The following is a 14,284-nucleotide window of genomic DNA, read 5'->3' as shown; positions in this document are numbered from 1 at the left end:
GGGGAGGTGAAGGAGCTAGCAGGGGAAGGGGTCTCGGGGGAGAAGAGGCGGAGTGGGGGCGGAATGGGGGCAGGGCCATAGGGGAAGGGGCAGAACGGGGACAGGTCCATGGGTGGAATAGGGGTGGCACTGCAGGGGAAGGGAAGGAATGGGGTGGGGTGGGGCAATGGCTGGGGCCACAGGTGGAAGGGGTAGAACTGGGGAGGGGCTCCAGACTCGGAGCTCCAGCCAGGGCCAAGAGCTCTGCCGCAGTCCTGGTCGAGGCTGAGAGCCTGACTCTGGCTGGGGCCGAGCTCTCAGCCCCTCCCTCCTGCCCCCGTGGCCCCAGCCAAGCTCTCAGCCCCGACCCCCCACCCCAGCCAGGGCCATGGGAGAGAGGAGCCAAGCTCTCAGGCCTCCACTGAGAGCGGCAAGCGGAGGCATGTCCTCAGCCGGAAGGAGGCAGGGCAGGGGGCCAGGCTCCCCAAGGGGAAGCTCCACCCTCCACCCCTGCTCACTGGCTCCCTTCCCTCCTCCAGTTCAGCCCCTCTGCTCTCCAGAGCCTGTAGCTGGTTTCTGAGGGCCAGGAGTGGCTTGCACTGAACCTCACAGGGCAGGTAATCATACACGCTGCATGGGGTGCAATGAACTGGATTCCCCCCCCACACACACACACACCCCCAACTTTGCTGCTGGACTTCTGCCAGAATTCGTGTTACTCTTGCTGGTGTTTTGTTGGTTTGGTCTTTGTGTGTGTGTTTTACTGGGGGGGAGCAGTTATTGGCATAAAATTAGACAATGTTTATTAGGAATAGCTGGCTCCCGCTTGAAATTCCCTTGCAAAACTCCCCTGTTTGCTGGCCCCCCCGGTCACTTCACAAGCGGACTTTTTAACCCCCTGTTCACAATGAGTAAGCCCTGCCCCCTCATCAAGGGATCCTAACGGGATTAGTCGTCCGCCCCAGGCACCCACTGGCCCTGAGCAACTCCTGCCTCAGGCACCTCCACCCTCCCCTTCAAAGCCCCCTGATCCCTGCAACCTCCTCTCTCTCCCCAGCCCCAAACCCCCTGCTTCCCCACCTCCTCTCTGCACCTCCCCACCCCTAAAGCCCCCTGCTCTCCCCTCCAGCTTCTTGTTCTCTATTCTCCCCAATCCCAGCCCCGCCCAGCCCCCTGCTCAGCTCCCTCTGCCTCCCTCGCTCTCCCAGCCCTGCCCCGTAACCCCAGCCGGGCCACAAGCACCCCCCCCCGGCCCCACTGCTGGGCCGACTGTCCATCTGCCAGCTCCGGCTGCTTCCTGCGTACTCCTGCTGCCCAGCCCTGGCTGCCACCAGCCCAGCAGAAGGGAGAGCGCAGGGGGGAGCGTTTCTGGGGCACATGTGGGGCAGGAAGGGATGGGGGGGGGGAGCCGGGCAGCCTGTCTTCCAACGAGGGCATCTCACGGTTCAGGCGTGAGCCTTGAGGTGTCTGAAAAGTGCCAGGCTGTGGGGGCAGCACCGGTGGGCACGAAGGCAGCGCACGGAGCCTCCCTGGCCACCCATGGGCCTCGGGGCTGCAAGGACCTGGCAGCCGCTTACCAGGAGCTGCAGGAAGTGCCACCGGGACCCCTCACCCACACCCCAGCCCTCTGCCCCAGCCCAGAGTCCCGTCCTGCACCCCAAACCCCACATCGCTGGCCCCACCCCAGAGCCCGCACCCCCAGCCGGAGTCCTCATCCTCCTCCCGCACCTCAACCCTCTGCCCCAGCCCAGAGTCCCGTCCTGCACCCCAAATCCCACATCGCTGGCCCCACCCCAGAGCCCGCACCCCCAGCCGGAGTCCTCATCCTCCTCCCGCACCCCGACTCCTTGCCCCAGCCCTGAGCCCCCTCCTGCATCCCAAACCCCTCATCCCTGGCCCCACCCCAGAGCCCACACCCCCAGCCAGAGTCCTCATCCTCCTCCCGCACCTCAACCCTCTGCTCCAGCCCTGAGCCCCCTCCTGCACCCCAAACCCCTCATCCCTGGCCCCACCCCAGAGCCGGCACCCCCAGCCAGAGTCCTCATCCTCCTCCCGCACCTCAACCCTCTGCCCCAGCCCTGAGCCCCCTCCTGCACCCCAAACCCCTCATTGCTGGCCCCACCCCAGAGCCGGCACCCCCAGCCGGAGTCCTCATCTGCCTCCCGCACCTCAACCCCCTGCCCCAGCCTGGTGAAAGTGAGTGAGGGTGGGGGAGAGCGAGCAATGGTGGAAGGGGGCAGGGGCAGGGCAGGGGTGTTCAGTTTTCTGCTATTAGAAAGTTGGCAACCCTAGAGCCAGGGGTGAGCTAAAGGAGGGAGCTGTGGGGCTAGAGCTGGTGCCCGCCGTCCCACAAGTAACACTGCAGCCGAGTGCGGTGAGCAGCTGGGGAGATCAAGGGGGGCCCTCAGCAGAGGGCCTGGTGCAAGGAGATGTCACCAGACAAGAGAACTTGCAGGCCGGACTCGGAGGGCGGATGCTGGGGAGAAGGGTCCTGACACCTAGAGCCTGAGGGCATGTGGCCGCCAGAGCAGCGTCTGACATGCAGCGTCACCGCAGTCCAACCAGGGCCTGGAAGGGAGGCTGGGATGTGTGAGGAACAGACTGTGAACTTTCCTTATGCCCCAGTGACAGCCAGTTGTGGTGCCCCCGAGCCCGCAGGGCAGGACTACTTGTTTCCTTTAACCCTCTTCCGTTTTTCCCTTATTTTTCTTACAGTTGCTGTCTAATAAATTGTATTTGGCTTGAACTTAATGTAGAGATCAGTGGGTCAAGGAAGCAGCCGGTGCAGAGAGAGTACCCTTGAGTGGGGCCGCTCTAGTCCCTGTCCTAATTGACCATGACAAGACTGTGTTAAGGAATCTTGGGCCCAGCCTTGTCAGGGTTATGAGGACTCTGCTGCATAGGAAAGCAGAAGGAGAGTCCTTGAGGTCAGGCAAGCCTGTGGGTAAAGGTAGCTGGAGCGAGGACTCAGATCCTTTCATTATCTGATTCCACCGACGTACAGAAGCCAGGAAGATTCCCCATAATAGTGGGACCATTCTCCCACTTACACACGTTAAAACTACATCTTGCCTCATCTATACTAGGATTTTTTACATGAGTTGGCCTCAAGTTTTTTAAATGCATCTGTTTCCTAGTGAACACAAGCCGCAAGAGGCCTAACAGCAAATGCACTTCCAGTGCCCCAAACCACGGCCTGGTTAGCCAGCGCATCCTTAGTCAAACAGAGGCAAGATAGGAGTGGACCAAAACTAATCCCTTTGTGGGACACAGCTTCTGAGCCAGCTTATCCCCCCCGAAGCATTTCCCTTTAGGTGCAGAATGGAGTTTTCTTATGTATCCCCTCAGCCAGGTGTTGGCATCAAGAAACAGGGCCAAGGCTGGATATCATGGGGTTCCTTCTGAATAATTAACACTGGCTTGAGCCTCTACCCAGAAGCATGGGAAAATTAAATACCCCTCTGGGCACCCTAGATAGGCAATGCTACCCCCTCTCACGCACCAAGGCCACAAAACAAAGAACGTTACTGAGAGAAAAGGGGACGCAGAATAAACTTGAGTAAGCCAGCTATAATAAATAAATAATATCTGTACATACCAATAAGTCAGATCCTTCCACGAAGTTATCTTGTCACTAGTCAAACTCAGTCCTCATCCTATCAGTGAGTGTCCAGTAAAACAATTTGTTTCTGAAATAGCCACCTCCCTCCTCTGCTGCACCCCCACTCACTGTTTATCATCCAGGGTTAGCAAAGTCTTGAGTTTGGGCAAGTCAATCTCCAGCCCCTAAGGGAAGTGCTGCCTAGGCTGGTGTGGGGAGCTCTTGCACCTGACCCAGCTGATTACAAGTTATAGTACTGGGCAGGAGACCCTCACCTAATCTGCTAGCTTCTGGGGCTTACATAAAGACATCGCTTTACAAAATCTTCAGAGAAATCAGTGGCATATAGAGCAGAACCCCTACCACCAGGGATGCACTCTCCTGAGAAAAAAACAAACACTCTTTTTCTTTCATTTGTTTTTAATTCCACACTCTGCTGCCCAACTATACCAGAGTGGGGTATGGTTAGGGTGACCCCACACCCCAGGCATATTTGGTGCAGTTCTCTTGCCCTTTTGTTACCTGACAGGGTAATGATGTTTGATCACCCCTGAACTCTAAACTTACCTGCATATTGACCAAAATGCCCCAAACTGTCACACATCTGAAATGCAAACGAGGCCCAGCCCATTCAGTCTTTTCCTCCTGCTCAGCAGCAGATGGCAGCAAAGAGCTCCATCCCTCAGGGAGCTTCTGTCAACCTGGGGTTCTGGGCTGGCACTTCTCCCTGTTCACCAACAGGTGTCCATAGTGAGCTCCCTGCTCTCTCGGGTATCTTTCCCCAGGGCTTAGACTTCAATCCATTCAAGCAAAAATCTCCCACTGAGCCGGGTTTAAGCTTGTTAAATCTGCTACATAAAGGGGAAAATCCAGGCAGGTCACAGGGTTTGCAGGGGGAGGGACTCATTTATACTTTCTATGGCACTCATTGCTGCAGTATCTGAGTGTGCTATATCAAAAAGATTGCACAGACGATGAGGTAGGGAAGTATTATCCCCTTTATAGTGATAGGCAAACTGAGGCACAGGAAAGCTGTGGCAGAACCAGGAACAGAACCCAGGTCTCCTGAGCCCCTACGCCAGAGCCTTCACCCCAAATCACTGGTTTTATCACCTCTGGAGACAGCTTGGATTGTGGTGCAGCTAGTTTCCTGCTTTCTCAGCTTCTGTGGGCTGTGCGGAGAGAGCTGGGATTCAAACCCTGTCCTTCAGAGCAGGTGGGCCTCACTCCCATGAGCAAGGGATGCATGGAGGAGGAGACACACATGCATGAAAGATATTAGGAGAAGCCCTCACTGGTTTCTCCACCAAGCAAAGGAGAGCTGCATTAACCCAGCTGGCAGGGGCCTGTAGCTTTAGCATGGCAGGAGCTGGCTTGTAGCCCTACAGCGTGTTACATCTGCGTGCACCATGTGGATCTGGGACATCCTCTCTGAGCCTGTAGGAACAGAGCTAAGCTGGTCTCAGTGCGTACTTTACAGCCAGGCTAAAAATGAACCAACATAGAGTGTCCAGGAGAGGGTAAGTCCTGGAGTCCTGACCACTGGCTGCAGATTCTGAAAGGAAATCAGGTCACTAAGCCAGGAGACACTCTAGGTAATGAAGGGCCTTCACCTGCAGCTGGGCTAATTATTAATTTCAACCCAGAAGAGAAAATCTAAATCATTTGTTGCTTGCTGGGCACCACATGTCACTGGCTGATCTTCACCCCCCCACCCCCCGCCGCCAGCCTGGGCAGCCTTTCCCCCAACAGACCCTCTCTGGATATTTGCCTCCCCTGATCACTGAGCCCTGAGGGCCCACATGGTTTTCTTCTGTTGGAATTGGGTATCCTTTATGACGTTGCAATGAGGCAGCTCATCAGGAGCCAACTAAACTAGCTAAGAAATAAATGTGTGACTGCAGCCTGCGTCCCTCCCCTCTCAATCCCTGGCATAAATATAGAGTGTGGCCTTTGAATGGTCTCCGTTGGGCTCTGTATTACAGCAGAAGCAGGCAGAAGCTTTAGGGTACTTCAAGGGAGACTGTAACACACTCCACATAAGGGGCTTCAGGCAAGGAACTGTGTGTCCTGGGGAGAACTTGTGTCAGGCCTAATGGGCCCCCAGGGTATAAAGCTATTTATCGTATGATTCAAATAGCCCCCCATGCAATAGTCTCTGCAGTGAGAATGAATCAGAGACATTTTTTACACATTGCTGCCATCTACTGGGCATTAACAGAAGTGGCAGAGAAACAGAGTTCTGAAATCTGAGCCCATTTGACAGGAGTCCTACAGCAAACCCTAAAACCTGAGGTCTCCAGGTGGTATCCTGAGTTCGGCTGAACCCACAAACAGGCTGCAGAATGAGAAGGGCTGCTGGATACTTGACCCCGCTGCATGAAAGGCTCTGCCCTCTCCCCGGGTTACTGTGATGAGTTTTATGTAAGCGACTGTATTTCTCCTCGTATTCTTTAACAGAAGTAACTGGAAGGTCCCTTGTGGAGGCTGCACTTTGGCTAGCGAGGCCAGAAGTAACGATACGCTGCTTTTTAACGGAGCAACGCTGTGTGGATGTTTCTCCTTTGTAAGGCTACGTAGCTGGCCTAAGAGAACATCACACCATAATGTTCAACACTTGCTTTTGGTGTTTTAACCAAGTCCCTTTCAGATCAAAGACTGGAAAGAGCCGGGACCACAATCACACCTGTGCGTTCGGATTAATCACCTGCCTGAATTCTCTCAGCGCTTGGGAGCCCCAGTCATGGGCCAGGACCCCATGGTGCCAGGAGCTGTACAAGCACAAAACAAAGACAGCCCCTGCCCCAAAGAGCTTCCAGGCTAAGACAAGAGCATCCCGACTCCTTGGAGACTGACCTAAAGCACGATAAGTGCACTGGACATCCTAAAGCACTGGTAACTGGTGATGAATAAATGTAATGAGAAACTTTGGTGATTCCTGTTGCTCTGTCGTGTAACTGCTCGGCCTCAATCCTGTCTGTGTCAGTCGCTTACAAGACAGTCTTGTATTGAGTACCCACCTTGCGCCTCTGAACTCTGCACTTGCTCTATAATGCTGCAGATTAGAGACCTCTGTGGGCCTTTGTGAATTAATACATTTGTTGACTGGTTAAGAACTGAGTGTTTTGGAAAGTGCCGTTCAAGGTACAAGTAGACCTGGAAAGAACCTGGTATTCAGGTTAATAGCTAGTTCTCCCTGGCCTCAATATAGAGGGGTTACCCTAATTAAATTCCATTCCAATATTGGCTATACCACTGACCCCACTGGCAAAGCTAGTTTGTTAAATTTCAGCTTTAAATCTAACTGGCACATTGGCAAAGTCATAACGTTGACCCTGCCCCTGCCCTGCCATTCATTCTTATATCAAACACAAGTTATTGGGTTAATATTGTGACAGTACACCCCATATTCATTATAGGGGTATAATTATGATATGATTATGATATAATTGTAGTTAGATGAGGCCCTGAAACATAAACCCTTGTATCAGAGGCCCAGTATGAGGCCTAAGGCCTGAGCTAAAAGTAATGTCAAGACTTTGCTAGCATAAAGCAAAGTTAAGCTGTGAGCCAGAGGCAGGCCCTGCTCACAGAAGCTGGCAAGGAAAGGGCTGATGTTGCAAAAGTACACAAACCTAAACGGTACCAGAACACTGTACATTCCACACAGATAACAAGGAACAGGCGGACCCGTCCTAAAGACAGGGGCAAAAGATGGATAGAGTTGTTTTGTTCGAACCAGGAGAGAGGCGGCACCTTGTTACGTAGAGGGGTTGCCCCTCGATACGTCAGGAGTGATGTGTAACTTGTTTGTACCTGTGTATAAGAATACAGCCCTGGGGCGGTGTCTTGGTCTGGCCTAGGGGGCAGTGGAAAGTCCCACCACTGACTGAGCTGTGTCCATTGTCAGGGAGCACATAAGTACTAGCAGACCCATCGATATCTAATCCGATGAGCTAGAGACTGTGTTTCGCTGGACAATAAACGTGGCCGGGTGCCTTCGTACCTTATCAGAGTCTGTGGTCTTTGCGGGTTCTCTCGGGGTCTGCTGTGTCAGCGATCTGCACAGAGCCGGGGCAGCACACAGAGGGAGCACGCACGCAGCAGACTGTTATCATCATCGAACAAGAGCAGAGCACCACACCGGTAGCATCTAATGACAATAATTATGATGCAATTTGTACAAGATGAGTCATCTAGGGTGTCATTGGAAAAGTTATGATTTGCCAAATATGATTATCCTATTTGTATGCATGTATCATTTTTGTACCTGAAGTTATGTATGTTAACCAGGTATCTGTATTTCAAATGTGCTTACTCTGGAAAACACCCACAGCGGGCACAATGAGGAAGCCAGACAGTGCTCATGGCTCATCAGCAAAGACAATGGGCTATGGGAGAATTTAGCCTTCCTGTAACGTTTCAGCTAGCCAGTAAGTATTGGCTGCTATGACTCAGCAAGGGCATGCGACCAGACCATGTGACGCTGAAGACCATTTTGGGTACCTGTATTTTTCCACAAACTGGGCTGGGAACAGTTTTTGGAACAAGGGGTTCCTGCTACATGTTAAAGCTATACAAGGTGAAGTGTGACATCATCTAGTGGCCTCATTCCCCACACAAGGACACTCCTGGGAACACCTGAGGAAAGAAGACTGAACTGAGGGAAGTGCTGACCCCAGGCTAAAAGGATTTCTACCCTGTGTATGGAAACCCGGTGGACTGCTTGTATCATCAGCCAGGGTGAGAAATTGCTAATTCATAGCCAATCTTTCCGATATTTTAGGATTAGTTTGCAGTTTTGTTTATTAGGTTATCTGCTTTGATCTGTTTGCTATCGCTTATAATCTCTTAAAATCTATCATTTTGTAGTTAATAAACTTGTTTTTTGCCTGATCTAAACTACAGTACCTTTGACTGAAGTGTCTGGGGAAAATCTCAGCTTGGTTAACACAGGCTTGTTGCATATCCCTCCCACATTGAGGGGAAGGCGAACGTTATTAATAAGCTTACATTGTACACGTCCCTGTGCAGTGCAAGACGGTATAATTTTGGGTTTATACTCCGGGGGTAGAGGGGGAGGTGAGCCTGGGGAGCTGGGAAATTGCCTGGTGTCTGCTGTTTGCACTCAGATAGCTCAGTTTGGGGGTGTGGTACCCGTCACAAAGATATTGATTCTGAGGCCAGAAGGAACCACTGTGACCATCGAGCCTGACACACACACACCCCGCCCCGTATAGCACAGGCCAGAGAATGGCCCTGAATTAATTCCTGGTTGAACCAGAACAGATCTTTTAGAAAAACATCTAATCTTGATTTTAAAATGGTCAGAGACGGAGAATCCACCACCAGCTTGGTGTCAGGCTTCATGAGCCAGGGGAGCAAAGGGTGGCCTCGATCCCTGAGACTCCAAGTGGGCTTTGGAACCCATTAATGCCAATAGGCCTGTCTGGGAGAATCGTCCCTGCTTTCAACCTGTCAAGAGGTGCTGTGTTCCTAAAGATAAAGCACCATGGACCTTCCCACCCCAGCCAACGTGTCAGTAGCCTAGCCTCTCTTTGCCAGAAGCTGGGAATGGGCGACAGGGGATGGATCACTTGATGATTCTCTGTTCTGATCATTCCCTCTGGGGCACCTGGCACTGGACACTGTGGGAAGACAGGATACTGGGCTGGATGGACCTTTGGTCTGACCCAGTATGGCTGCTCTTATGCTCTGTTCAGTAAATCATCTCTGGTGCTCCACCAAAGCTTGCTCAACCATGGAGGAGTCCCCCTCAAAGGCAAGTAGGGAAGGAGGCAGGATCGGAATGTGCAGCCCGTCTATCACCCCCTGCCCAGCCAGCGAAGCCCAGTTCATTGACTCCATCTATTATTTCCTGCACACTGTCTGGTCACACTGCTGTGCAGCTGGACACGTTTACTGGCCTTGCGCACCTGGATGACAATCACCCTCCTTGTGGCTTTTCCCAGCAGCAAACTCCTTGCCTGCCGCCCGATAGCAATGTGGGGCTGCAAGCTCCCACCTGGCTCTCAGCACCCATTTCCTCACAGTCAGGGCAGCTGCCGTCTCAGTGCCTGGGTGCTGCAGGGCCGGGGCGAGCCTGGCACATAGCTCCAGGGATGTGGCCTCCCATGTCCAAAAGTTCTGCTGGTCGGCCTAGTTCTGCATCACACCCCAATGCCACCGCTCAGCGCCTGTTGGTCGGCAAATGCTTATCGCGGCTGGACAATGTCTTTTGCTGCCCACTCATCCTCGGTACCATGTCTCTGAACACGGTGGGCTTGCAAATACGAGAGAATGCCTTGTCCCGGCCTTAAAATGGACCCCAGAGCATTGCTGCTCAGTGCTGCATCCATGGTTTCAGCAGTGCAGCTGAAAACAGAGCGCATAAGAGTAGATTATGGGATGGAACCGAAGGATTTATGGGAATTCGACCCCACAGTCCCAAATTCCCTGTGAGGAGTGAGGATATCCCACAAGACACAGCCAAAATTCCCCACAAGGCGTCAGAAGGTGGCACAGGGGACACTGGGATGCCAGCCCACGGAGCCACTTGTCTTTTGCAGCTACAATCTGATGCCATGTAAACGCCCTCTGCTGAAATAGCCTTGACAGTAGCCCTCTGTCGGCAGAACTGTTGCCATTTAAACTCTCTAGCATACACGAGGCCTAAATCACACAGCGCCCCTGCTGCTGAGCCATGGGGCCCTGCTCAGGGCTGGTTCCTGCAGCCCTTCACCAGGGAGCTCTGCCTAACTACGGACGGGAGGATCTGGGGCTCAACGGCACAGCTAACCTTCATCAGAACCAAGGAAACGTGCAGCTGGCCCCAAGGGCTCAGCTCCGGCCTGTGAGACTCACGTCTCTTCCCTGCGCTGTGACGATTGGGGCAGGGCAAGAACCAGGCTAAACTCTGACGTCACTGCTCTGGCCCGAGTCTGCCACTCCCACGCAGCTTCCAGAGGTTTTCGCTGACCAGGGCAATACGGGGCTGGGGTCAAACACACCGTGGCCGTGCCCTGAACAGAAACCACAGCACAGGCCCCTTGACAAAGTCTCGGTTCAGTTTAATTCAACAAATCCTGATACAAAATGGGCATTTACAGGTGTTCCTAGGAGGGGGTTTTACATCTGAGTCGCCATAAAACGTTCTGATTTTGCTGCTGCATGAGACACATTCGAACAGAGCGTTGGGGCAGGGCGGGGAGCCCGTCGCCTTTCTCAAAGCCCACCTCCAGCCCGCACCTTTGGCTGAACTGGGGCAGGGAGACAGGGCAGCCGGCACTGTGGGCAGGTGGGAACGAGGACACCTGGAGCCAGCCCCTTGCTACTTCCACCCTGACCTGCTGAGGGATCAAACGGGAGCCGGGCCGGACAGAGCTGGTGAGAAGGGGAGGGGCAAGTGGCAAGAGGTTTTCCTCCCCCTCTCCTGCAGGCACCTGCGGCCTATTGCTCTCTGGAGGCCTCAGTTATTTCATTGTAACTAACCTGGCGTCTGGCTCCCAGGGCTCTAGCCTGTCCTGTCTGACTCTTCATCAGGCGGCTCCCGGGCGGGAGCAGGTCTCACCCCGGCACCTGCCTCCCCGGCCCTCCGGCTCGGTCTCCTTAGCCCGTCGTCATCTCATCGCTGTGCATGCCAGAGGCGGCTGGAGCAACAAAGCTACTGATCTCTGGGGGTGACGATGAGGAGTTCACGGGCTCCTCCCTGGCTTCGGGACCGACTCGCCGGCCCATCGCTGCCAGCCAGTGACTCGCTCCCTGAACGATGCCTTTGCAGCCCACCCCCGATACACGATAAAGCGGAGATGGGGAGGGTTTGCACTGGCCCTTGGAGACCACGTGGGACCCCGCACACCCACCATGGACCCACACCTCTGCCTTAGTGTCCGAGTATGGCCATGGCAAGCCTGCGCTCCAGGCTCTGAGCGAATGTCTGACAGTTCCTCTCCTCTGCACCTCCCTCTGCCCCCGATGAGCTCTGCAGAGAGCCCCCAACCAGCTCTCCCTGCCCCCGATCCAGATCCCCCCACAGAGGGAGGGGCAGCTCCCTGGAGGAGGAGGAAACGAAGCTGACTCACCACGCTGGGACGATGTGTCCCGTAGAGCTCCGGGCTTCTCAGCTCCCGGCTTCTCTGCAGCTTATCAGAACCTGCTGGGGGCCTCTCACTTCTCTGCCCCCCTCCTCATGCCTGCTCCCACCCTGCCCCCTCAGCAACCTTGCCCTCCCACGCAGACCCCATTCACCCGCCCGCACGCCTGCAGCTCAGCCATCCTCGCCAGCCCTCCTCCCGTCCGTTCCAGGGGAGATTCAGACGGGGGAGCTGGCTCTGGCCTGAGCAGGGTGCTGAAGATCTGCTGGGGGCTGCCGTGGGATCCCCCACGCCCAGGGGCTGGCGGGATGTACTGGGGACACCTGTTGGAAGGGGGCAGGAGGGGAGATGTCCCCTCTGCCTAGTCCAGACACAGAACGACCTGCCGGGGCTCCGCAGTCAAGCCCTGAGCTGGTGCAGACACGGAGCGGCGTGACTCTTCTCTACCACCCCTGCGAGCGCGGGGCGGGGGATCTGCTGGGGCTGACACCCCTGGGGCTTTGCTCCCTGCCCCCTTCAGTGCGTGGCAGCCCCATGTGCCCCACTCAGATCTCTCCCTCCTCCACAGGGCAGCGCACTCGGCTCTCCCTCGGATTCCCTGGGCTCCCATGCTCGCCCGGCAGGGAGGCTCGGCCCCTGGCTGCTCTCTGGCGGGCCAGACCTGCGGATGGGGACGTCGTTGTGTGCGAAGCACCCAGAGGAAAAGGGCTTTGAGCCCTTGCTGGCAACCAAGGTAAAAGGCAGCTAAAGATAAAATCAGGGAGCGGCTGAGCAGGCGTCTCGGTGCGGCTCCGTCTGCACTCGCAGCTCGTGGGCCCAGAGAGGAGACACGATTCTTGGCTTGGAAATGGGATCAAACCAGAACCAATCAGCGACAGGAGCCACGGAGCGAGCAGTCACAGAACTGCCCCTGGACTCTGTGCTCTGCATCCCGAGCCTCCGGCTGTCCCCAGAGGTTTAACCCCAGAGCCAGGCCCAGCGGCCGTCTCCCCTGCTTGTGCCCCACAGCCCGGCCCTGCCCCTCAGGCCAAGCCTCCGTGGCTCCCAAGAGGGAGTCCCTTCTCCGCAGTCTTCTTTGGGGGGTCCTCACCCCCTTCTCACTCTCCGTCCGCGGCTTCGGCAGCTCTACAGCCTCTCGATGTCCCGGTACTTCTTGCGCAGGATGGAGACCTGGTCTTTGAAGAGGACGGGGTCCAGCCGCATCTGCGAATGGACGAGGGGCATGAAGCCGAACCAGCTGGCGAAGGAGTTCATACAGGCCTGGCGCTGGGCAAAGTGCTCCGGGTCGGCCCAGCGGGACGTCTTAGAGCCCTGGGGAGGGAAGGTGGGAGAGGGTCCCTGAGCGCGAGAGGCGGGAGGTCACCCACCGTGCTGGAGCTCTGGGATGTCACTCCAACGCCCAGGGCACGGCAGCCTTGCAGGGATAACGGAGCCTGTTAGAGGAAGGGTGGCCCAGTGGGGGGCGCTAGACAGGGCCATAGGAGACCCAGCTTTAATTTCCTGTTCTGGTAAGTCTCTCTGCCTCAGTTTCCCCATGTGCACACAAGGGAGAACAGCACTTTCCTACCTCAGGGGGCTGTGGACAGAGATACAGCAAGGAGCTCAGAGGCTGCGGTGAAGGGGCCAGATACGAATCTTATCTAGACAGATTTCACTGCACAGCTGTGCAACGCACTGCCCACCACCCCCATCCCAGACACGGGGAACCAGGTGCAGCCAGGTGAGCTCACCCAACAAACCAGCCCCCGCGCTGGGCGCAGAACCCAGGCGTCCTGACAACCAGCCCCAAACACATTCAGCACAATGCAGCCTGCCCCTGTCACCCCAGAAATCGGCCTTTCTGTTCAGCCACGGGCTGCCTGGGCGGTAGGTAATTCACCGGGTCTGAGAGCAGCACGAGTCGGGAAGGACCGGGAGCTGAGCTGGCTGAGGCTGTGGCCAGTGTTTTCAGCAGCAGGCTCCGATTTGGGGTGCCCGCTGGAGGCAGCTTGGGCCTGAGCCTCAGGTTCCGGTGGGTGCTCAGCTCTGCTGAGAATCAGGCCCCTGGTGCCCCCAGGTGGCACCCGGAAATCCGAGGCCGCTTTGGAAAACGTAGCGACATTTCGATGTGCCGCAAGCTCCGGCTCCGCAGCGGGCGGTGCAGGGCCGGGCCGGTGCCGCAAGGGGTCAGCGCAGGGACCCGAAAAGTAACGGCAGCAGGGGAGAGCTGGACTCTGATCCCCGCGCCAGCCCCAAGCCCCTCCCCACCCAGCGCGGGAATCGCCCTCGTCCCAGGGCGCGCCGGGGCAGGGGCCGAGGCCGGGGCCGGGGCCGGGGCAGGGCTCTCTGCTGCACCAGGGAGGTTCCGGCTGGATCCCCTGCGCCAGTCGCCGGCTCCCCAGGCTGGCACCGGCTGAGGGCCACGCCGCAGTCAGCCTACGGGGCGTGCGCACCATGCACCAGTGAACCCTCTGGAGGAACAAGCAAGGCCAGAAGGCCCAGAGTCTCAGCGGTATTTGGGCAGCTGGCTCTGACAGGCACCACGGGGAGTTAGGCACCGGGATACCTTGGGGGGCTGGGCCTGAGGGACTGGCCAGGGCACTGCATTCACGAAGGGGAGCAGGGCTGCGCT

General features: G+C 56.1%; 1 protein-coding gene across 1 annotated transcript in view; it reads right to left on the bottom strand.

The window, feature by feature from the left end:
• Positions 1 to 10,629: 10,629 nt before the first annotated feature.
• The window catches only part of LOC125634923 (exostosin-1-like), a 178,894-nt gene continuing 175,239 nt past the window's right edge, over positions 10,630 to 14,284 (bottom strand). Inside the window, exon 11 of the mRNA XM_048846259.2 lies at positions 10,630 to 12,984. Within this exon, the coding sequence (XP_048702216.2) occupies positions 12,799 to 12,984 (186 nt within the window). The 3' untranslated portion in view covers positions 10,630 to 12,798. The remainder of the gene's footprint in view (positions 12,985 to 14,284) is intronic.

Source organism: Caretta caretta, chromosome 3 (assembly GCF_965140235.1).
Source record: "Caretta caretta isolate rCarCar2 chromosome 3, rCarCar1.hap1, whole genome shotgun sequence".
NCBI classification, from domain to species: Eukaryota; Metazoa; Chordata; order Testudines; family Cheloniidae; genus Caretta; species Caretta caretta.
Note: the sequence above shows the minus strand (reverse complement) of the source record. Positions and strands in the feature narration are given on the sequence as shown.